Below are 24,007 nucleotides of genomic sequence, written 5' to 3'. Positions count from 1 at the left end.
GCGGGGAAGAAGTGGTTTAAACGTATATTCAAATTTTTACATCTTTTGCCCAATGGAAGAGGGTGGAAGAGAGTCTAACAGGGATTGATTATGTTGGTTGCCTTCCTAATGCAGTGGGAAGTATAGACAGAGTCAATGGATGGACGGCAGTTTGCATGGACTGGTCTGTGTTTATGACTCTCCGTAGTTTCTTGTGGTCTTGGGCAGAGCAATTCCCATATGCATCCAGATAGGATGTTTCCTATGGTATATCTGTAAAAATTGCTAAGAGTCTATGTGGACATGCCAAATTTGCTTAGCCTCCTGAGGAAGTAAGAAAGAACTGAATGCTGGAAAAGATGGGAGTAGAGGGAAGTCACTTCAACATCGTCCTAGGAAGTTGAAAAATGTTGGGCTGAATTATTTTCCTCATCTTTATCTATCCTGATATCAACATCCAAAGCTGCTACAAAATGCAAGTTGCTGTTAACTTTATTGGAATGCTTATCAATGCTACATGCGACATGTGTTTATGATAACCGTTTAATATAGATTAGGTAAGCTTAAATCAGAGTAATTATCCGAATGCAAAGGCAGCCATCAAAATGTACACCAGCACATATGATTTGTGATGCAAGTTACAGACATCACTAAGGTGGAATGAGTTTGTGCATGAACAGTCAACATTACACATGCACACACAGGTATATAGTTAGTTGGGACTATTTCTGGTATGGTACATGGGATAAGTGCAATTCTGATTTAATCACAGCCAATTCAGCTGGACATTTGATGCTGATTGAAGGTTTTTCTGTGGAGGGTGAGGTTTGCTATCTAGGAAATATATTCACTTACCCAAAAGTCCCTGTCAAGCTAATGACAAGAAACAAACCAGGTAAATTCGAAACAATCAGAACAGGCAGTAATATTTCTTTCTAAAATGCTATCCTATAGTAATTGATTGTATCCTGGGATTGTAGATGTATTGCTGCCACAATTGTTTCTGTCTGCCCTTCTCTCCACAAACTGAGGCTAACTCTACCTGGCCTGACCTTTCAGGTGTTGATTTCAAACAGCAGCAACCTGCAGTGTGATTATATAGGCAGTGCCATCTTTACACCTGGCATCTGCAGCTATGTCACTGACAGTGACTTGTGTCTCTGCAATACACAGTTGCTGATAATAAATGCGGCCAGTTTGAATAGCATACATGCACCACGTCCACCACAACAAACACATGCATCAGGGGAGATTAGGTTAGATAATCAAATGCTTTGCCAGAGTTAAAATGCTTCATAAAGCATAAAAGGAGGGAGAGAGGCAGAGAAGTTGCCAGAGTGAACTGCAGAACTTTGTTAGGATGCCCAAGTGCCCAGAACTGGAGGAGCATGGAAACCCTGGAAGATTGTAGGACACACAGAGGTTATAAATAGTTAAGGGCAATCGGAGTTCATTCCGGACCAAGCAATGGAAAATGTACACAGCAGGATATAGACTCATTTCCACTTTGAAGTTTGCTACATTTCACAGCTTATCGCATTTCACAGCTGGCAGTGATGAACAGTAAAGCTAAATGACAGAGGTTCTGATATGGTCAGCTGAGAAGAGTGGGAGGTTGATTAGACTATCTACAAACGACAGAGCCACAAATGATCTGGTTGGAATCATGTTTATCACATATTTCCAGTGAAAATGAGTTTTTACCCAATTTAAAACACCTTTTCAAAAACATTTTTCCATTGAGTCACATTCTTGCATATCTTCACAGTTACCAGACCACATTTTATGTATAGATATTGAACAATAAGGGTCAGACGTCAGAAGGCAATATTTTATTTTATTTCTTTAACTAAACCAATGACATATGGCATGTACTGTTTGTCATTCAACTTTCTGAATATAAAAAGCAGCCTTAGGCCTTTAGAGCTCCAGCAATTAGTACAACATCCGTTTAATCTAATCATTTTGCTCAACTTGACTGAAATTTCAAAAAGCTGCAAGCAACAGGATATAATTCTGTGAAGATAGAGTGGTTGACGTTTCTATTTTACAACTATAAACAATTACAGAAAGTCGGTTTAATTAGATAACAGATGCAGAAGACCAGAACTTGGCAAAGCATGAGTGTAACTTGATATTATGCAGTAAAAATGAATCTCCAGTTTGTGCTACTGTATTGTGTTCCCTCCACAACCTCCCCAATTTATGAAAGGCTGGCAAAAGTCAAGGATTTGCAGATGACACCAAAATTGGTGGTATAATGGACAGTGAAGAAGGTGATCTAAGATGACAAAAAGATCTTGATCACTTGTATCAATAAGCTGAGGAGTGGCAGATGGAGTTTAATTTGGATAAATGCAAGGTATTGCATTTTGATAATACTTACAAGGTCAGGACCTATACAATTAATACCCTGGGCACTGGGTAGTATTGTAGAACAGAGACACCAAGGGGTTTATGCAAATAACGTTGTGAAATTTGTGTCACAAGTAGGCATGGTTGTTAAGGCAGCCTTTAGAACACTTGTCTTCATTGCTCAGACCACTGAGTATAGGGGTTGGGACATCATGTTGAGATGGTACAGGATGTTGGTGAGGCCTCTCCTGGAGTACTGTGGGCAGTTCTGGTCACCCTGCTATAGGAAGGATATTATTAAACTGGACAGAAAAGATTTACCAGGCTGTGGTCAGGAATGGAGGGCTTGATAAATAAAGACAGACCGAAAAGGCTGGGACTTTTTCCAATGCAGCACAGGCCGTTGAGGGGTGACCTTACTAAGATTTATAAAATTGTGAGGGGCATGAATAAGGTGAAAGACAAGGGTCTTTTTCCTAGGGTGGGAGAATTCAAAACTAGGGGGCATATTTTCAAGATGAGAGGAGAAAGATTTACAAAGCAACTTTTGTTTTGCACGGTGATTACTGTGTGAAATGAACTGCCCGAGAGGTTGGTGGATGCAAGTACAGTTCCAACATTTAAAAGACGTTTGGATAAGTACATAAATAGGAACGGTTTGATGGGATATGAGTGACGTGCAGGCAGGTGAGATTAGGTTAGTTTGGGGACAAGGTTGGCATTGACTGGTTGGACTGAAGGGTTTGTTCCTGTGCTGTATGACTCTAAATCATACAGAGTAGAACTGGAAGCTCAACAATTGAGCTGGTGAAAACCAAGCTGTATGTTTGACTTGACCTACGAAACCAACAGAAGTCTGCTCCGCCTGGCCCCCTGTACCCTCCTGAACAGTAATTTTTCACAGTCTGGCCCCGACTAGTGACATCTTTACTATGACTAAGTCCCAGCCTTTCCAGTCTATTTTTATATCTCAAACCCTCCACTCTGACAACATCCTGGTAAATCTTTTCTGAACCCTCTCCAGTTTAATAATAGCATTTTGATAGGAGGGCAACCAGAACTGCCCACACCACTCCAGAGGAATCCTCATCAACGTCCTGTACAACCTCAACAAGACATCCCAACTCCTATACTCAAAGGTCTGAACAATAAGACAAATGGGATATTATGTTTGACTTCACAACAGCCATCACCAGATTGACACACTTACTGAATAAGCCAAATTTCACCTTCATTACACATTTAGGGGTGAAATTTTGTGATTTTGTCATCTTTGAAGAACCATTGGTGTCTTTAATACTTATCCACGACGAGTGCATTTTGTTAAAGGAAGGTAAATGTCATGCAAATCTCAAGGGAAAAACTCACCCTCAATCTCTGCCTTGTCTCTTAGTCATACCACATGGTAACTGATCATATTTGGCAGTTTCACTGTATAGGGCTTTACCAACCTAGTTAAAATATGTTTCCAAGCTACCCACACAGGTTTACGCATGAGCTTGACATATTTCTTTTGTTGATTACTTGTTATTGAAATTATTTTTCAAAGCTGGGTAGAAGATGGAAAAAAACACACCAGTGTCAGAGAGATCAAAGTTCAAAACTCAACCTTGGTTTCCCTCAGCTGACTTCGTTCACAGTGTGGCGAACAAAAGCAGTGATTAAGTGTCATATTAGCTGACTCAATTCCCTTTTCTCCAAGTTGCTGATCACAATGCAGAGCCTACATTGGATGAAGTAATTCTATGATACTCACATAGAGGAGATGCTTGTTGGCACTGGATTCCTGGAGTGCATTGAAAACTTTAATGATTCCATGTCGCGCATTCTGCTGTCCAACGAGATTCTGCAGTGCATCTGGGAAAATACCAGACAATAACTAATAATTCTTGGCTCACGGTGGGGTTTATGGTTGATCCAGCACAAGGAAGAGCACGATAAGAGAAACTAAAATACTGTTGGCAATAATGTTAATAAATCTGAACACACTTCCCTAAACACACATGATGCACTTGTTAGGATCAAAGACCACCTCTTTCCAATCTGTAGCTGTAACTAAATACACAGGCAATTCACTTGTTTATGTTCAATTTGTGTTTGATTAAATTTAAACATTGTTAAAGTTGAAAATACTGAATCAGGAAGGCAAGAGTTGTGGAGGCAATCATCTCATGGTATAATCGCTTAACTGTTAATCCAGAGGCCCAGATACCTTCTGGGGACCTTGGTTCAACTCCTGCAGATGGCAGAATTTGAATTCAATAAATATTTAGAATTAATTCAAAAAATATTTAGAATTAAACAGTCTGATGGTGACCATGCATTCATAGTCAATTGTTAGAAAAATCTATCTGGTTCACTCATGCCCTTTAGGGAAAGAAACTGCCATCCTTACCTAGTCTGGCCCACGTGTGACTCCAGATCTCAGCAATACGGTCAACTCTCATCCCATGAATGAAAATAAAAAATAAAGACCAAAGAAGGAACATGCCCCAGTTTCCATTCCAAAGCCAAGGTCTTCCCCAGAGTAGGCTTTGTAACTACAGGGCAGCTATTTTATAGAGTCTGTGAACAGCCAATCACATCCTGACCTGAACCTTAACAACATCAAGCCTGTGACTACCTAGGACCAAGTGAATGAAGGGAAGAGACTATGCTTGAAATGCATCAATTTATAGGACAATGAACTCACTCCCTAAATAAGGTTATCCATCTTTATCAGAAATGGTCTCTCAAAGCAAATGTTCAGCTTGAACCAATTTGTATAAACATACAGATTCATTTTACAGTGATGGCTATCAGGAAAAAGGGTATGACCTCCTGAAATACCAAACTTAAAAACTCGATTTATAAACTCTAAATTCTCTCCAAATGACACCAGTTTCAAAGTAATACATCAACGTCAGTCATGCAACACTGATCGGACAAGGAATCATTTACATCTCTTCTCCCTTTTGAAATTATGCCAATAAAACTGGCAAATTCTCCTATTCACTTAGGATTTAACCTCACAAGAAAAGGCTGCGTTTTAGTCTTACTCCTGTGTGACGAATAGTATATGCACTTTGTCTGCCAACACAGTGCTCACCCATGCAAAGCAATGCTCCCAACAGATACCCAACATATCAGCACACGTGAGCCAGTATTAGCTGTATATCAGGCACACAAGGGATTAACACTAGTGCAGCATCCACAACGCTCATTTGCTCAACTGATGGGAATTAGCAAGACAGGGGTCTGTTCATGCCTCAACCATTTGGAGCTCGTAGAGACACAAATATTGCCAGATGCATCCTGCCATAGAGGGGGGAAAATCAGTGCAGAAACCAGAACTCTCATTCCCAACATGGAATTCACAAGGTGGCCAAAGTACATTTCCAAAGGGGGTTGGGGGGTGTGTGTGTTTAGCAGAGGGAACATCATCAGAATATTCACTTCACCAGTGGATTAAATTAGACAACCGTCCATAAAAAGGCAAAACACCTGCAGTGCACTTCCTTTAAGTAACAAAAATCTATAACGTCCAAAAACCACAGCCAGTCTAATATAGTAGTCAACCGTTAATGCTTTTTCTCTGAACATACTGTAGCAGTCCAGTTTCTGCAGAGAGATTTAAAACAATCACAATTTTGTGTTAAGACACTTACTGAATATGTTACTCACTCACTGAGTGAGAGTTTTCACATTTAAGTGGTAGGATTAAACATCACTAATATCCAGGGGATGGGATTTTGTTGGTATAAAAATTTAGTATAAAAATGTTATGCAAAAAAATCCCTACTCATACTTAATAACTTTGTAACAACTCTCCATTTTAATTATCACTAAAGGATGGCAAAGTAAATCTGAAGTTTTTGGTTACCATGTCATTCCTTTTCCATGGTCATCAAAATGAATAATCCATTGTACTTCGGCTGACAAATCAGGTCAGCCTGCAGGACTAATTGATTTTAGCGAGAAAGTCAAAATCAATTACATGCAGAAATTCAACATGAATTATGCACAAGGGTTTCAATGCAATGCATCACTAGCCATACCTGGAATGTTATCGAGCAATTTCTGCTGGGCTTTGTGCTTTGTCTCCAATCGCTGTTGCTGTGTTCTGGCAGCTGTAGGAGGCGCTAATTTACCATTTGGCCAGAAGGCATCTCGAAAGAGATTGATGTAGTAAACTAGCATCTGTTCACTGACTATCCAGTTGATTGTGTCACGGATTTGCCTAAAATGAATAATGCACATTATCTGGTCATTGTCAAACATTCCTCACAGCCCAATAACTCAAAACTTTTCATATAAAATTATTTCACGGAATTGCAGCACAGCTAACAAATCCAGCATTTTTGCTTTTCCATAAGTTGCCTTGAGAAAGTGAATATGAATTTCAGCAGCCCGTCTGATGCACGTGCACCTAGAGTGCAATTCAGAAGGGAATTTCAGAATTTTGACCCAGTGACAGGGAAGGTTCTATATAGTTCCAAGTCAAATTGGTGTGTTTCTAGGAGGGAAACCAGTCTCCAACATGTCTTCTGCCCTTGTTCTTATAAATGACAGCTTGCAGCTTTAGAACGTTGCTGAGGGAATCTTTGCAGTGCAAATATTATTAAAATATACATTATTGAAGGGGCTAGATCTATTTTAAGGATTCAATCTATCCCAATAAATGATGCATCACTGCCATACGATCCTGTATACTTCTAATATGAACGTGATACAGAACTTGAGAAAATTCATAGCTCAGGTTGTGGATGACATTGTTGACTTGCTCGTTGAGCTGGTAAGTATGTTTGCAGACATTTTGTCACCATATTAGGTCGCATTAGTGCACACTGACGATATTATCTAATATAGTGACGAAACACCTGCAAACAAACTTACCAGCTCAGCAAGTGAACAATCTCAGTGATAGGAAACATTGGTAAATGTTGATTCTTCTGTAGTGGCTAGCTTTTCTCATGCTTCACTTTATTCTGTAACATTTTGCTACATGCTGAAGCAATATAGTACAAAACAAAAGCACACATCTAAATGACCTCATGAAATTGTTTTTATTCATTGACAGGACATGGAAATTTTTGTATGAACCGTTTCTACATGACAAGATGACTTACTATTTCAGAGGGCATTCAAAGTTTGAGAGAAGATTTGTAGCTCGGGTGCTCGTTGTTGTGGTTCTGTTCGCCACAATTCCCAGCTCGGCGAATGGAACCACAACATTTCAAAGGGCAGCACAGAGTCAACCATAGTTCTGTCACACACTTGGTAATGAAAAAAGGTTCCTTCCCACCAGCACATTTGTGAACCAGATGAGCTTTTAATGACAATCTGGGGTTTTATGGTCACTACTACTGAGGCTAACTTTTTGTTACATTCCAGGTTTTTCCAACCGAATCCAAATTCAACAGCTGTTGTGATAGGATTGAACTCATCATCAATCATCCTAGACTGGTTGTTTCTCTTGTCAGCTTGGCTCAGTTTGTTGCACCCGCACTTCTAAATCAGACTGTTCTCGTTTCAAGATCCAGTCCATGGCTTGAGCATAAAGCTTAAGGCCCACACTCCTGTACTGAGGGAGCACTGCATTGTTGGAGGCGCTGTCTTTTGCATGAACCATTGCTCTTGAACATTGTTTGCTCAGGTATTTCAAAGAGAACCAGAGTTAACATTTATCCCCCATCAACATCACACTATTAAAACAAAACAAAGAACTGTGGATGCTGGAGATCTGAAACAAAAAACAAAGTGCTGGAGAAATTCAGCAAGTCTGGCAGCATCTGTGGGGAGAAAACGGAGTTAATGTTGAAAGTCTGGGGATTCTTCAACAGTTTGAAACTGGACTTGAAATGTTCACAGTTTTTCCTCTCCACAGATGCTGCCAGACCTGCTGAGTTTACCCAGCAATTTTTCTGCTGACACTATTAAAAACAGATTATCTGTTTATCATCACATCGCTGTTTGTGGGAGTTTGTTGAACACGTATTGCCAGTGATTGTACTTCAAAGGATGTATTGGCCATAAAGTGCTTTGAGGTGCAAATCATTCTTTCCCTTCTCATTAGTCTCAGCATTGGACCCAGAAACCACTGTCCTACTGTCCTATCAAGGAATTAATGGTGACAAGCAATATTCTGAACTTCCCATGCAGAAGTTCCCTCTCATCTCTCAGAGCAATTACAGGAGGAGTGGAAAAACTACAAGTATGCTGCAACTGGCTCTTAATTTTCATTATTTATGATGATCTTCTCAAATGCAAATCTATTCAAGATTCTCAACTCTCAGCTTCCTATCTGTGGCACATTCAGCTATCTATTTGTTTCCCAGATTTCCCTATCCCCTTCCCCAGCATCCCCCAGAATAATAGACCACAAACACAGTCAGGGAGGTGCTTGGTGATGGCTGGGATTTGCAAGAGGACTAGGGCATTGTTTTGTGCACCTCTGGACTGACGAACTGAAGGCCACAGAGAACTGGCACCTACCAGCCCGAGCCAAGAAGCTGGAGGACAGAGTTTGAAAACAACACTTTCAGCTGTGGCAGGACCATATAAACTAAATGGTTGATGTAGCATGATTTAAATTGCATTTATCATCCAATTTTTTTTAAAGTTGATATTTAGCTGCTTCAGATGCATTTAAGTACTGACATATAAACACTTATTCCTTCTAGGTGGTCAAGATCGCAAGGAGCTACAGTGAGAGTTACTGCAGTGCTCCTTGTAAATGGTGCACGCGGCTGCCACTGCACATCAGTGATAAAGCAACTGATTGATACCCTGACCATCACCTTAATCTATGAAGTGGGCTGCCTTGTCCTTTATATCAAGGAAGCAGCTCACTAACTATACAGAACAGAATTTGCAGGTGAGCATTATTCATGACCAATGGCTATGAGAATCAGCTGTATCATGTCTCCTTTTTTAGGCCATAACCCATCTCCAACAACGCCAATATGTCTCCAACTGAGGCAAGAACCTTATTAAGCATAAGAGTGTACCACTTTCCGCTTTGGTAAAAGTTCAAAAAGAGGGGTGGGGGTGGGGAGGTCTTGCAACACACAAGATATCAAAATAAGACACCAAAGACTGACTGGATCTGTTGGAGATCTGAACAACAAAAATTGACCGAGGTGGACAGCTTGCTCTATATTCAAAACAACCAGCCCCTAATGGATTGCAACAAGCCACTGCAAGAAAGATGACATTTTAGAGTATACCGACCAGAATGTTGAGCTGCAAGGATCAGAACGGAACTGCTGTTAGTCGCCATGCTTCACCTTGGTATAGAGCTCAGTTGCTCCCTCCCTTTATCGTCCTTGGCACGATAACTCCCACATCCCACCATAAGACCACTGCCCTGACCTACAAGTAAAGTGCTCTGCCTTTTCCTACTCAATGCGAGTGAGATCAGAGGTTGGACTTCAACATCAGGCTGAACCTGAGCTTCAGGCTCTGACGTTCAGGGACAGGGAAAGACCCCTATGCTACCCATCTCTATGCCAAAATTAGAAGCTGAAGTTCTCAGTCAATACAACAGGATCTGTGCTCGTGAAGAGATGCTACATATATTTAGATTCGTGAAGCTGGTAAAAGCCAATTTTATGGGAAAGCATATATTCCATTCTTGCTTTCTAGCTCATTGAGTGATCGTAAAAGCATTGATGAAAACTAATTAAAAGTGGAAAGGTTACAGATTTGTATATGACATTTACAAGTCCCCAGTGCAGTTATTTTCTCATACAGTTACTAAGATTAGATGCATTGTACTGAATTAAATAATAGAAAGTGACATTACACTGTGAAATACATGACCTTCACAGTCAGTTAATCAAAGCAGTCTTTGATTTAGTTTAACAACGGAGTCAAAACTCAGCAAGTGACTAGAGCTGACTAAAATACAGCAATGAACATTAAGGACAGAAATAAGTTTCAAAATGTACTTTACTCTTTTCCATTTGACTTTTAAGCTTAAAGCAAAATTGAACAATTTTAGCCTACTTTGGATGATTCATCGACAGACAAGGTGGTTGGAACATATGAAAATCCACTCCTGCTTAACAGTCACTAACCTGAGGTAATCCAAAATCAGAGCTTCATTCATCTATGAATTACGTGCACTTTCAGATGTGTCAAGACTGAGAATACGTCTGGATATGGCAACTAGTTTAATCAATTCAGGCTTTAACTCAAATTCTTTAAAACCCAAGTCATGAGAATTCTTGTCCATAGTGAAAATCTATCCTTACATAAAACAAAGAACTGTGAATATTGGAAATATGAAAACAGAAAAACTCAGCAATTCTGGCAGCATCTCTGGAGAGAAAAGGGTTAACTTTTCAAGTCTAGTGATCCTTCTTCAGATCCATCTCCATTCTGAAGGGTGACTGGACTCAAAACGTTAGTTGTTTCTCTCTTCACAGATGCTGCCAGACCCGCAGAGTGTCACTAACAATATCTAGTTTTGTGACAATTTATCCTTCCCTGAATCCAGTAACTAAAAGCATATTGGAGTATTCCACATAGTCTGGATCAGATACTGAATAACTAAATATCTCACTGAGGAGTTGCCTTGCTTCTAAACTTCCACAACTGAATACACTATCTTGGAACCTATTCAACTTTGGAACTAAGAAGTTTGTTTCCCTCATAACACAAAAGTTTTGATGGACCAACCTCAGATATTAAGAACTAAGTAAGGTACTAAGCAAGCAGCACAATCTGCCACAGAACACACAAGAAATCAGAGCAGGAGAAAACCATTTGGCTCATCAAGCCTGCCTCTTCATTCAATACAATCACGACTTGATTTCAGGCTTCAATTGCACTTTCCTGCCTATTCCGCACATCCCTGGATTCCAAGAGATCAAAACTCTGTCGAACCCAGTCATTTTGAATTCACTGATTGGGTATCCACAACCCTCTACAGCAGAGAATTCCAAAAATTCACAACTCAGTGAAGAACTGTCTCCTCATCTCAACTCTTTTCAAAATGATTGCCTCCTTTATTTCAAATTCTCTGATCAGCAGAAACACTCTCCAATTGGCTACCTCATCAAGCCTGTTCAGAATCTTGTATGGAAGGCAAGGTTCACACCTTTAGGACTTTCCATGACGTTTAGAACTTATTTTGTAAGGCTGACACTTATTGCCCACCCCAGTGGCTGTTGTGGCAAGTATGCCAAAACAGTGTATGTATAAATCAGATCAGAGTACAATGTTGCTATCAGCAATTAGAGGTTTATAAATTCAGGAAAAACCACCTCAATTACAATCCATTTCAAACTCTGGACGTACAATGAGTGTTTGTATACCCAGAAGCCAAATCATTCAGTTACTGCAATTCCATCCATCAATATTTTCTGATACAAAAATGGAAATCTGATGGATGGACTGACATCAGAAGCTTACTTATGAAAAGTAACTATCTCAAAAGGTGCCAGAAGCCCAAGTCATGCAAAAGAGTTTTCATAAAGCCAATCAGATCCTGAACAAATATTCCTAATTCTGTATACCCACTCTCCACTTGTCGAACAATTTAAAGTATGATGGTCTTGAATGTTTTGGTGCTGTCTGAAAAACAGTCCTTGCACTAAATTCCTGGAATTCGAACCATAGCAGAGTCAAGCCTTGCCATAGGACATGTATGTAACATCTTATTGAAAGAAGATGGAAAAAAAAACTACTCACTTGTTGATTGTCCTTCCAAAAGTAACTTGTACAAGAGCAATAAGTGTCTTCCTGACCCACTTAAACACTGTAAAGCAGAGGTTAACAAAATGAAACATACATTTAAAAACCTAGACTGTAGATAGTTTGTTTATTAATAGCTTGTCTTCTTTCAAAAGAAAAAAAAGTGAGGCAAATCTGTGCTCTACAAGGAATCACTGAAAACCATTGTATGACTTTATCAAATATTCTTCAACAGACACTTAAAAGCATTATTTACATGCAACAGAAGTGAACTCATGCTAATATGAAGGTCACAAAGGACAAATTTCTTTATGACATTTCCATATCTAGGATGTCTCACAAATCTTTACACTGTATAAAAGGTTATTACCAACAATCCTTTTTCCAAAGGAGATAGAATCTGGCTTCACCCAGAGGCCCACAGAAGATGTTACCCAGTAGGGTGACGAAACGTCTGGAAATGAACCTTCCAGCTTAGCGAGCAAACCTATATCCTGACTTATGTTCTGCATAATAGTCATTCAAGAGTTTGATTTTTTTAAAAAGTTCTTCAGGATACGCAAACTTCCTTTCTCATATACATTTCAGTCATGACTCAAGCAGTGCCAAGCAAACTATAGTTCCTTGGTTTTGATGGTCTTCATTGTAGGGTCTTGAGTGTGGTGGCTAATGAGATAATAGGTCCATTGGTGATAAATTATCAAAATTCTGTCTGTACTTCCCACTGCCTTGGGAAAGAAACCAACATAATCAAAGACCTTCCCAGCCCAGTTATATTTTCTTCAACTCTCTTCCATTAGGAAGAAGATGCAAATGTTTGAAAACACATCAACAGATTGAAGAACAGCTTCTTCCCAACTGTTTTCAGACTTATGAATGGACCGCTTATATATTGAAGCTGATCTTTCTCTGCACCTTCTCTGTAGCTATAATACAATTATTCTGCATTCTATTCTGTTACCCTGATGTACTTATGGAAGGTATGATTGCGCTGATTAGCATGCAAAACAATACTTTTCACTGTATCTTGGTATATGTGACAATACGAAATCAAATTTACCAGATTAAGATTGCTTTCGACACAATGATAGGTGGAGGGACAGCTAGTGTTGAACAACATGGGAAGCAGCAGAAGGACTTAGAAATGTTAACAGAGTTGGCAAAGAAGCAACAGATCAGCCACTATGGGGGGTGGGGGGGGGTGGGGGAAGAGAGATAAGTGTCAGACTTGGCATATTGCAAAACATTTTTTTAAATTTAAAAAGAAAAGTCCTAATGGTGTAAACTCTGTCTCCTATACAAGATTCTGAATAGGCTTGATGAGATAAACACTGAGACAGCATTTATTATGCAAGATTAAAGTGCTTGGGATTGGGGGGGGGAAGTATATTGACATGGATAGAAAGCTGGCTGGCAGAGAGGAAACAAAAAGTAGGAGTTAATGGGTCCTTTTCAAACTGGCAGGCAGTAATTAGTGGGGTGCCACAGGAATCGATGCTAGGACCCCAGCTATTCACAATATATATTAATGAGTTGGATGAGGCAACAAAATGTAACATCTCCAAGTTTGCAGATGATACCAAGTTGAGTGGGAGGGTGAACGGTGAGCAGGATGGATAGATCCTCCAGCATGATCTGGACAGGTTGGGTGAGTGGGCAAATCAATGGCAGATGCAGAATAATTTGGATAAATGCGAGGTTATTCACTTTGGAAGCAAAACCAAGGAAGCAGATTACTACCTGATTGGCTGTACATCAGAAGAGGGCAGTATGCAGCAGACCTGGGTGCCCTTGTGCACCAGTTGCTGGAATAAGGCATGCAGGTGCAGCAGAGGGTAAAGAAGGCAAATGGTATGCTGGCCTTCACTGCGAGAGGTTTTGAGGAATAGGGAAGCGTTAGCACAGTTAGAAAGGCCTTGGTGAGGCCACACCTAGAAAATTGTGCGCAATTTTGGTCTCCTCTTATGAGGAAGAATGCTCTTGCTCTCGCAGAAGTATGGTGAAGGTTTACCAGGCTGATTCTGGGGATGGCAGAACTGACATAAGAAGATTTGACTAGGTTAGGATTGTTTTCGCTGGAGTTCAGACCAGTGAGGGGAGATCTCATAAAGACTTATAAAATTCTAACAGGTCTAGACAGGTTAGATGCAGGGAGGATGCTCCCGATGGTCGGTGCATCCAGAACCAGGGGTCATAGTCTGTCCTAAATGGTCTGCCCTGAATCATCAGAGGAGACATTTCTGCACCTAAAGAGCAGTGAGCCTGTAGAATTCATTACCACAGGAAATAGTTGATGCCAAAACCATTGAATGTATTCAAGAGGGAGATAGATTTAGCACTTGGGGCAAATGGGATCAAAGGTTATGGGGAGAAAGCAGGATCAAGCTATTGAGTCGGACGATCAGCCATGATTGTGACGAATGGCGGAGCAGGCTCGAAGGGCCGAATGGAATCAGAGTTCAGGATTCTCTTAAGGTTAACGTGAGGCTCGGTTGACAGTTAGGAAAGCAAATGCAATATTAATATTCATTTCAAGAGGGCAAGAATGCAAGAGTAATGATTTACTTCTGAGGCAGTATAAGGCTCTGGTGAGACTGCATTTGGAATACTGTGGGCAGTTTTGAATGCTGTATCTAAGAAAGAATGTGCTCACTTTGCAAAGAGTCCATATGAGGTTTGAAAGAATGATCCCAGAGATAAAAGGCTGGTCATATGAGAAGCCGATAAGAACTTTGGGTCTATTTAGAAGGATGAGGAGGGAATCTCATTGAAACATACAGAATACTGAGAGGCCTGCATAGTGTGGATGTGGAAAAGATATTTCCACTAGGATAGGCTAGGACCCCAAGGGCATAACCTCAGAGTGAAAGCACAACCTTTTAGAACTAAAATGTGGAGGAAATTCTTCAGTTATATGGTGGTTATTCAGTGGAAGTCATTACCACAGAGGGTTGTGGATGCCAAATCATTAAGTGCATTTAAGACAGAGATAGATAGGTTCTTGGTTAGTAAGGAGATCAAAGGTTACAGGGAGAAAGCAGGAGTATGCGGTTGAGTTACATATTAGCCATGATTGAATGGCAGAGGGCCAAAAGACCTAATTTTGGTCCAATAATATGGCCTAATAATGAATCTTTGTTGAATTAATAGGCAGGGAGTCCCAAAAGCACCTGTGCTGGTGCCTCAGCGTTTTACATTTTATACCAATAGCCAGTGATCAATTATACCAATGAAGACGACATGGGAGCTAAATTTGCAGATGACATAAAGACAGGTAAGAAAATACGATGCAGACTCATAAAAGTTAAGTACTCAAAATGCCAGATATGTGAAATAAAAACATATCTGCTGAGCTTCTGCAGCATGTGCTGTTTTAATATCAGATTTCCATCAGCTGCAGTGTCTTGCTTTTATATCACTAAAAGTGTAACTGCATGTCATTTCAAGGAATGCTTGCTGTATAAACATTATCAGCTTTTCTGAAGACATTTTATTCAGCTGACTGTTAAGACTTGCACTGTGGTCTTATCAAATCTAATTATATGAAGTCATTAAACAGCAACACTGCTGTTGGCCTTGCCTTTTCAAAATGAACGTGATAATGGATAACGATTACTATGGATTAATCACTTGCGTTTTTGTTGGCAGGATCATGCAAGCTGTAAAAAAATTCTAATAGAAATTGATTGATTGTTCAATTGTTGATTAGCAAATAATGGCTGCTGTACTTGACGTGTGAGTAAATCAGAGTCCTGGCACTTATAATCATGAGCGGCATGGATAAGTTTAGAAAATCTGAGGGGCATGGATAGGATAAATAGACAAAGTCTTTGCCCTGGGGTGGGGGGAGTCCAGAACCAGAGGGCATAGGTTTAGGGTGAGGGGGGAAAAAATATAAAAGGTACCTCGCGGCAACTTTTTCACATAGAGGGTGTTGCATGTATGGAATGAGCTGCCAGAAATAGTGGTGGAGGTTGGTACAATTACATTATTTAAAAGACACATGGTTGGGTATATGAATAGGAAGGGTTTAGAGGGATATGGGCCAAGTGCTGGCAAATGGGACTAGATTAGGTTGGGATATCTGGTCGGCATGGATGAGTTGAACTGAAAGGTCTGTTTCCGTGCTGTACATCCCCATGACTCTATGACACGCTTATGACAAAAATCACTAAATACACCAAACCTTGGGGCACTCCAAATAAGCTGTCAGTTGAGAGTTAAATATGCTATTGTAATTGTCAAAAAATTAACAGATGAGTAGGCAAAATGCACCAGGTTTGCTGACTCAGTTTCAATTCCATTGTTTGCTGTTGCCCTTAACTTAAACAAGATGATTCACCTTTCATTTCTTTTGGGAATGGCACGGATGTCTCAGCCTAAATTACAGTCAAGTTCTTTCACAATGAAGTTTGGACCCACACCCAGAGGCAGGGATGTGACCAGTGAACCAAGGCTGATCATAGAACTTGCATCCCAGCCACTCACAGCAAATTCTTTTCGGTATTTCAAACTGAAAGATGGAGTGCAATTTATCTCAAGAAATGACAAATGGAAGACTGTATTAAGTTTACTTACTTCCCCTGAGCTCAAAGATTTCTCCAATGAGCATGAAGCAAGGTTCAGCAAGTGAGTCTCTTTTGCAGTCAGTCTCATCCCCATAGTCAGACAGATCGCTATCATCCTCGGCCTCCTCCTGAGGACAGTCATGGAGAAACCATAATTAAAAAGTATATTTGGAGGAACTCCTGGTGCACACAGACTTTAAAATGAAAGATTACCTGCAGACTGAATACAGCTAAGAATCCATCATTTCTATAAGGATATCATTAGCTCCTTATGCACATCTCAGAAAATGCTAATTTTGCCATTTGTAGGTCATTTCTAATTCGTCAGAATGTGAGAATTATTCACACAGTAACTCACAGAAGACAAATGGTATGTTGACTTTCATAGCAAGAGGATCTATGTATGAGAGCATGGATATTTTATTGCAATTATACAATGCCCTAGTGAGACCACACCTGGAGCGCTGTGTGCAGTTTTGGTGTACTTCTGAGGATGGATGTCTAGCTATGTATGGTGTGCAACAAAGGTTTACCAGACTGACTTCTGAAATGGCAAGACTGATGTATGAAGAATGGATCGATTTGTGGGCGGCACGGTGGCACAGTGATTAGCACTGTTGCCTCACAGCGCCAGAGACCCGGGTTCAATTCCCGCCTCAGGCGACTGTGTGGAGTTTGCACGTTCTCCCAGTGTCTGCGTGGGTTTCCTCCGGGTGCTCCGGTTTCCTCCCACAGTCCAAAGACGTGCAGGTTAGGTGAATTGGCCATGCTAAATTGCCCGCAGTGTTAGGTAAGGAGTAGATGTAGGGGTATGGGTGGGTTGCGCTTCGGCGGGTCGGTGTGGACTTGTTGTGCCGAAGGGCCTGTTTCCACACTGTAAGTAATCTAATCTAATCTAGGACTAGATTTAGTGGAAGTTAGAAAAAAAAGAGAAAGGGTTTTATAGATTTATGAGAGATCTTAACAGGATGAGACAGGGTAAACACAGAAAGGAGGTGCCTGATGATTGGAGAGTCCAGAACCATTTAGGGATATGGAGTAGGGTTCAGATGGAGAGAAATTTCTTCAGAGTGGTGAGCCTGTAGAACTCTTTGGCACAGAAAGGGGTTCAGAATAATCCACAATGTTTTTGAGGAGGAGGAGTTAGATACAGTACTAAGAGCTATAAGAGATGAAAGGACATGGGAAGAAAGCAGTAATGGGGTACTGAGTTGAGTGACACAGCAGGTTTGAAGGGCTGAATGGTCTATTTCTATGTTTCTATTTCTGAGAAACTGTACTACCAGGATGGTTAGAATATTCATAGAATCATAAAATCCCTACAGTGTGCCAACAGGCCATTCGGCCTAACAAGTCCATTACGACTCCCGAAGAACATCACACCCAGTCTCATCCCTCTACCCTATCCCTGAAACCCCGCATTTCACATGGCCAATCCACCTAACCTGCACATCTTTAGATTGTGGGAGGAAACCGAAGCACCTGGAAGAAACCCACGCAGACATGGGGAGAATGTGCAAACTCCACACAGGAGTTGAACCAAGGTCCCTGGTGCTTTGAGGCAGAAGTGCTAACCACTGAGCGACAATGCTACCCCACTCCCCACAAACCTTGTGATGAAGATATACGACCATTAAGAGTTTGGCAATATTTGTAAATACAAAAATGACCAACATTTCATTCCTATATAAAAACTTAATTATTTACACTGGATGCCAGCATCACTTTTAGAGAGTACACAGTCAGCCACATCACTCGCTGCGTGTGTTTTTGACAGAGACTAGGTACAAGAATGAACAGTACATCTACCATAAAACAAATAAAGGAAGGTCAATTGAACTTGTTAAAAGCACAATTAGCCCCAATTATAACATGCTCCAGTCATAATATAGTGAAGAGAAGGACTGCATTTCCATTGCCCTAAAATGGTTGCCATGGGCAACCTGCCTTGTTTTTAGTTTTCAAAACTATAGGAAACAAGTGGATACTTGCTTTGGAAGGTCCCATTTTTCAATTAGGGGCAACTCTCAGATGACAGAACTCCTCTTCCTTCCTACCACATGGACTTTAAAACCCACTGCTCTCCATCAAGTAGCATAACCTTACTTATCAATGTCCACAACTTAGCTGGGTCTGGATTCTATCAGATCTCCAATGGTCTGTCTGCAGTACTCACCACAGAGCTCTGGCACTGTAGGATAGTTGGCACTGCTGGCTAATCTAGCTGGTTGGTAGCTCCACAGGAAGGGACCTCCTCCCCAACGAGGAAGAGTTCTACTTAATCCAGTCTGCATTAAGTAAGCCCTCCCACAGTGCTCTACGGTTGCAGGTCAGGCACAATGCACAACAATGTCCAGACCCAACTAAGTTGTGGACATTGATAGGTAAGGTTATGCTACTTGATGGAGAGCAGTAGGTTTTAAAGTCCATGTGGTAGGAAGGAAAAGGAGTTCTGTCATTTGAGAGTTGCCCCTAATTGAAAAGTGGGACCTTCCAAAGCAAGTATCCACTTGTTTCCTATTGTTTTGAAAACTAAAAACAAGGCAGGTTGCCCATGGCAACCATTTTAGGGCATGGGGAATGTAGTCCCTCTCTTCACCATATTATGACAGGAGCATGTTATAATTGGGTCTAATTGTGCTTTTAAAAAGTTCAATTGACCTTCCTTTATTTGTTTTATGGTAGATGTAATGTTCATTCTGGTACTGGTCTCTGTCAAAAACACACACAGCCAGTGATGTGGCTGACTGTGTACTCTCTAAAAGTGATGCTGGCATCCAGTGTAAATAATTAAGTTTATATAGGAATGAAATGTTGGTCATTTTTGTATTTACAAATATTGCCAAACTCTTAATAGTCGTATATCTTCATCACAAGGTTGGGGGGGGGGTAGCATAGTGGCTCAGTGGTTAGCACTTCTGCCTCACAGCACCAGGGACCCTGGTTCAACTCCTGTTTAAATTACTTTTGTCAAGTTAATAGTCCTGCTGAACATGACAACAGAATTCATAATCTATCCAATTAACAAACATTATGAAGTTTAATGAGGGATTACAAAGCTCACTGTTAAGCCAAAGTGACACAAAATAAACTGTGTTAGTGTAGTTTCTTTTCTAGTCACGCAGTGATTTACTGATGTATACCTCTTGATGAGAGAAGAAATCGCCAGGGAGCCTCTCCAGAAAGGATGACAGTGAGAAAGTAGATTTCTTCCCTTGTACATCAACAACTTTAAGGTATTCTGGAGAAGGACTTAGAAAACCATAAAGTGCCTCACTCTGGCACAGTCTCTCATCTGTAAGAAGCTTCTGTAGGATGAAAGTATACGAGAGAAAGTAGTAATGACAAAAAAACCAAAGGACAGCAGTTTTCTTGTTTACACCTACAAATGACCCACTGTATTTCTTAAAATAATTGACTTTTAAAGCAATAAACTCTTCCTTCACTCTTGGAGTGAATCAACATCCATCTTCCAAAAGCTTTGGTAAGCCGTTCTCATAAATTAGCAAAGATGCAGCTAGTCAGAAATCTTTGAGGCAATGATTTATGGTTAGACTTTGATAAACAGCTTGAAGTGGATCTTAATGTCATGCAATGAATACTCTAAGTCATTATTTTTAATGGCATGTCTCTAACAGTAACAATCACCAACATTAAAAACTGGTTTACTCAAAACATTAAATAGCTCTAAATATGCTGAAGAAAGATGGTACTTATTTTTTCAATATATTCAACTAAAGAAAGAATACAGTTTATTTTGGTGTTTGACTTGAACAGTTACATTCAAGTCATTGCACGATTCAGAAACTGAAGCTCTATTTAGACCTTCAACACAAAAAAATTAACAAATGCCCACTGACCCTGGAGCTGATATTGCTTCGGAGGTTCAGAGTAGGATCACTAACCTGATTCCTGGAATGCATTATGAAGAAAGGTTGAGCAGTCGAACCTAAGCTCATTCAAGTTTAGGAAAATGAGACACAATATTATTAAAACATGTGATTGAGGGGCACGGGGGAGTGCTTAACAGAGTAAATGTAAAAGAATGTTTCCAATAGCAGGGGAATCTAGAACTGGGGCACAATTTCAAACTGAAGGATCTCTCATTTTGAGGAGGAATCTCTTCTCTCAGAAGTCTGTTAATCTTTGGAATTCACTAACTAAGACAGCAGTGGAGGTTGGGTCATTAAATCTATTTCAAGACGGAGTTAGATTATTGCCCTACAAGAAGGTCTAACGTTACAGGTGGTAGGAAAAAAAGTAGAATTAAAACTACAACCTGATCAATTATGATTGTACTGAATGGTGGAGCCAGCTCAAGCAGGCAAATGGCCAACTACTTAAGATATGGCAGTTGCAAAAATCAATCTTTTCACAGATGTGGAGAATTCATTTTGCCCGAAACACAACATTAAAGAGAGGAATGGAAGCAGATTCAGAAAGCCCTCAAACACTCAGAAGTATCTACAGAATAAAAAAAGTGTTGCTCAGATACAGAAATTGCTCATCATCATTTGAATCCTGGATGTGCTGGATGTCCTGGATGTGAATCCTAAAGAAGGTCGATTTTCATGCTGCCTGGCCTGCTGTGTTTTTCCAGCATCACATTTTTCAACTCTGGTCTCCAGCATCTGCAGTCCTCACTTTCTCCTAGTGAATCCTGGATATGCCCAGATTCAACTTAACACTGGTAGTTGTTTTAATGAAAAAAATGGAATTTCAGTTTCTGTTTCCCCTTACCTGTAAGAAATTATTCAGCTGATTTTTTGACTTGTCCAGGAATTTCTGATCAATGGATTTAAAGGGCAGCTTACTCATTGATGGTAGCTGCACTTTCTTTAACATCGGAAAACACTGCAAAACACAAAATCAAACAGTTTACTGCTTCAACATTGCTGGAACACCACAGGGCTAGCACAAATGTAATTTATTCTTCAAATCCCATTACCTAAACATTGCAGGAAGCTGCTCTTTCACACTGAACATTTTTACGCACCATTTCACATTTCATATATGGGATTGGAGCTCTCAGAGCAGTAAAAATATTCTTCATTGGCATAAGTGTACAATTATGCTGGAAGTAATATCTATAAACTGCAGAGAAAATAATGGGCATTTTACAGCTGCACTCCTTTTTATTCCCACCTCGATTATTATGTCTGTTTGATCAGACAAGAGGGAGATGATATTCAAGTTGTGAAATCAGTTCAGAGCAGCATTAGCTGATACCTAAAATTGGAGATTTACTGAAAACCCAGAGAAATTAATTCCTGAAGGAAGGCAACCAAGCAGTAATCCCTGGAGATGATAAATTGACAAACGGGACAAACAAATGGTAAATCCAAAACAAAAACTCAAGAATTAATCTTGCTTGTAAAATTTAGCTGTGTTTGTAATCTGGCTGTCTACCATTGCTAACTGAGTTATTACTATGAAGTATTAGCTGTACACAGATTTATTGAAGGCATTGGTTATTTTTGTTTTACCATAAGAAAATAAAAGCACTAAATTCATTTAGTTTAACAACTGAAACTATATGATAAAAGACAACAATGTGTGGAGCAAACAAAGATTCTAATATTTACTCAGGACATTTCCCCAGAACATACAAACAGTTCTGAGAAAGGGTCACTGGACCCAAAACATTAACTCTGATTTCTCTCCTCAGATGCTGCCAGACCTGCTGAGATTTTCTGATTTTGTTTCAGATTTTCAGCCTCCACAGTTCTTTTGGGAGATTTTACCCCTCGAACATTAGCCTGGGGTACTAGGAGAAAGTGAGGACAACATATGCTGGAGATCAGACTCTAAAAATGGGGCGCTGGAAAAGCACAGCAGGTCAGGCGGCATCGGAGGAGCAGGAGAGTTTACGTTTCAGGCATAAGCCCATCATTAGGAATGTGGTTGAAGAGGTTCAGGGCAGAGGTGACAAGCTGGGGATGCAGTGAGAGAGAGACTCACAGAACCTTGTGGAGGAAGGAGAAGAAGAATTTCTTCAAGGTAGGCATCCTTGGAAGAGGTTCGTAGTAAGCTTACAGCAACTGGAAGAAAGTGAAGACTGCAGATGCTGGAGGTCAAAGTCAAAAAGTATGGCGTTGGAAAAGCACAGCAGGTCAGGCAGTATCCCAGGAGGAGAGTCAACATTTTGGGCATAAGCCCTTCACGTGGCATGTGAATCACATTCCTAGTGAAGTGCTTCTGCCCAAAACGTGGATTTTCCTGTTCCTCGGATGCTGCCTGACCTGTTGTGCTTTTCCAGCGCTACACTTTGAGTCTGAGGTACTAATCTAGTAACATAACCATTACACCAATGCCCCCCCCCCCTAAATATTCTACATATTCACCATCCTGTGTGAGAAGAATTCCTTTGTGGATTAAATTGCAACAGGACTCAATCCAGTCTTATAATCCTGTCCCCACATTGTGGATTTCTTGACTTGTGGGGAGGAATAGAGTGTCTTCAGTGAAGTTACATACCCCTTTGGTCACTCAGAAATATAATACACAAATGTAAAGATTTTAATCATTTCTGGCTTCACCAATGTAATTATCAGGTATTGGACAGTTGTTTTTAAATGATTTGTTAGATCTTCAATATATCTACCAGAACGGAAGAATAGAATTTAATGCAGGTGCGTAACATAAACCTAAAATACAACTGGCGGTGCCAATAAAAATATACAAAAGGTAAACAACAACTTTCATTTGCATAGCACATTTAACATAATAAACATTCCAAGTCACTTCACAGAAGTATTTCATAAGGCAAAATATGTCACAAAACTATACAAGGCAATGTTAGGGATAATGATTTGTCAAAACTGCAAAATCTAACAAGTGTTTCAAAGAAGGAACATAACTTAAAGAAACAGAGACCAGTAGAGGGAATTTCAGAGCCTAGTGCCTGGACAGTTGAAAGAACAACCATCAATGAAGGAGCAATTAAAATCATTGATGGTCAAGAGGTCAATTTAGAGCAGCATATATACGTTAGAGCTTTGAAAGGTTGGAGGAAATTATAGCAATAGGAAGCAGCAAGACTATAAATGGATTTGAAAACAAGGATGGGAGCTTTAATATCAAGAAATTCCTTGATTGATAGCCAGGGCAGATCAGGAAACAGAATTTTATCTTTACTATGGAATGTGAGCAGTGCAGACAAGAACAGTATTTATTACCCCTTTCTAACTGCCCTTGAACTGAGTGGTAACTAAGCCATTTCAGAGGATAGGTCAGTCAATCATATCACTCTGAGTCTGGTGGCACACGAGCCTTCAATTCCAGATTTCATTAATTTGATTAATTGTGAACATTGCTCCCAGCAGAAAAGTTCAAGCCTCTGGATCACTTGTTCAATGATATTAAAAGTACACCACCATTTCAGTCACACCAATGGACGAACAGCATTTGGTGCAAATTAGGAC

The 24,007-nt window shown here is 40.2% G+C and overlaps 1 protein-coding gene across 3 annotated transcripts in view; it reads right to left on the bottom strand.

Moving 5' to 3' along the window:
• Positions 1–24,007, bottom strand: part of snx25 (sorting nexin 25) — a 317,654-nt gene that overhangs the window by 16,033 nt on the left and 277,614 nt on the right. For all 3 annotated transcript variants that reach the window (XM_072595279.1, XM_072595271.1, XM_072595263.1), the window contains 6 exons: positions 21,324–21,437; positions 19,727–19,891; positions 16,594–16,711; positions 12,013–12,079; positions 6,372–6,553; positions 4,091–4,191 (listed from right to left, as the gene is read on the bottom strand). In XM_072595279.1, coding sequence (XP_072451380.1) covers positions 4,091–4,191; positions 6,372–6,553; positions 12,013–12,079; positions 16,594–16,711; positions 19,727–19,891; positions 21,324–21,437 — 747 coding nt within the window. The remainder of the gene's footprint in view (positions 1–4,090; positions 4,192–6,371; positions 6,554–12,012; positions 12,080–16,593; positions 16,712–19,726; positions 19,892–21,323; positions 21,438–24,007) is intronic.

The sequence above is a fragment of the Chiloscyllium punctatum genome, chromosome 2 (assembly GCF_047496795.1).
Source record: "Chiloscyllium punctatum isolate Juve2018m chromosome 2, sChiPun1.3, whole genome shotgun sequence".
In the NCBI taxonomy this organism is placed as follows: domain Eukaryota; kingdom Metazoa; phylum Chordata; class Chondrichthyes; order Orectolobiformes; family Hemiscylliidae; genus Chiloscyllium; species Chiloscyllium punctatum.
The sequence above is the reverse complement of the archived record's forward strand: the minus strand, read 5'-3'. Positions and strand labels throughout refer to the sequence as shown.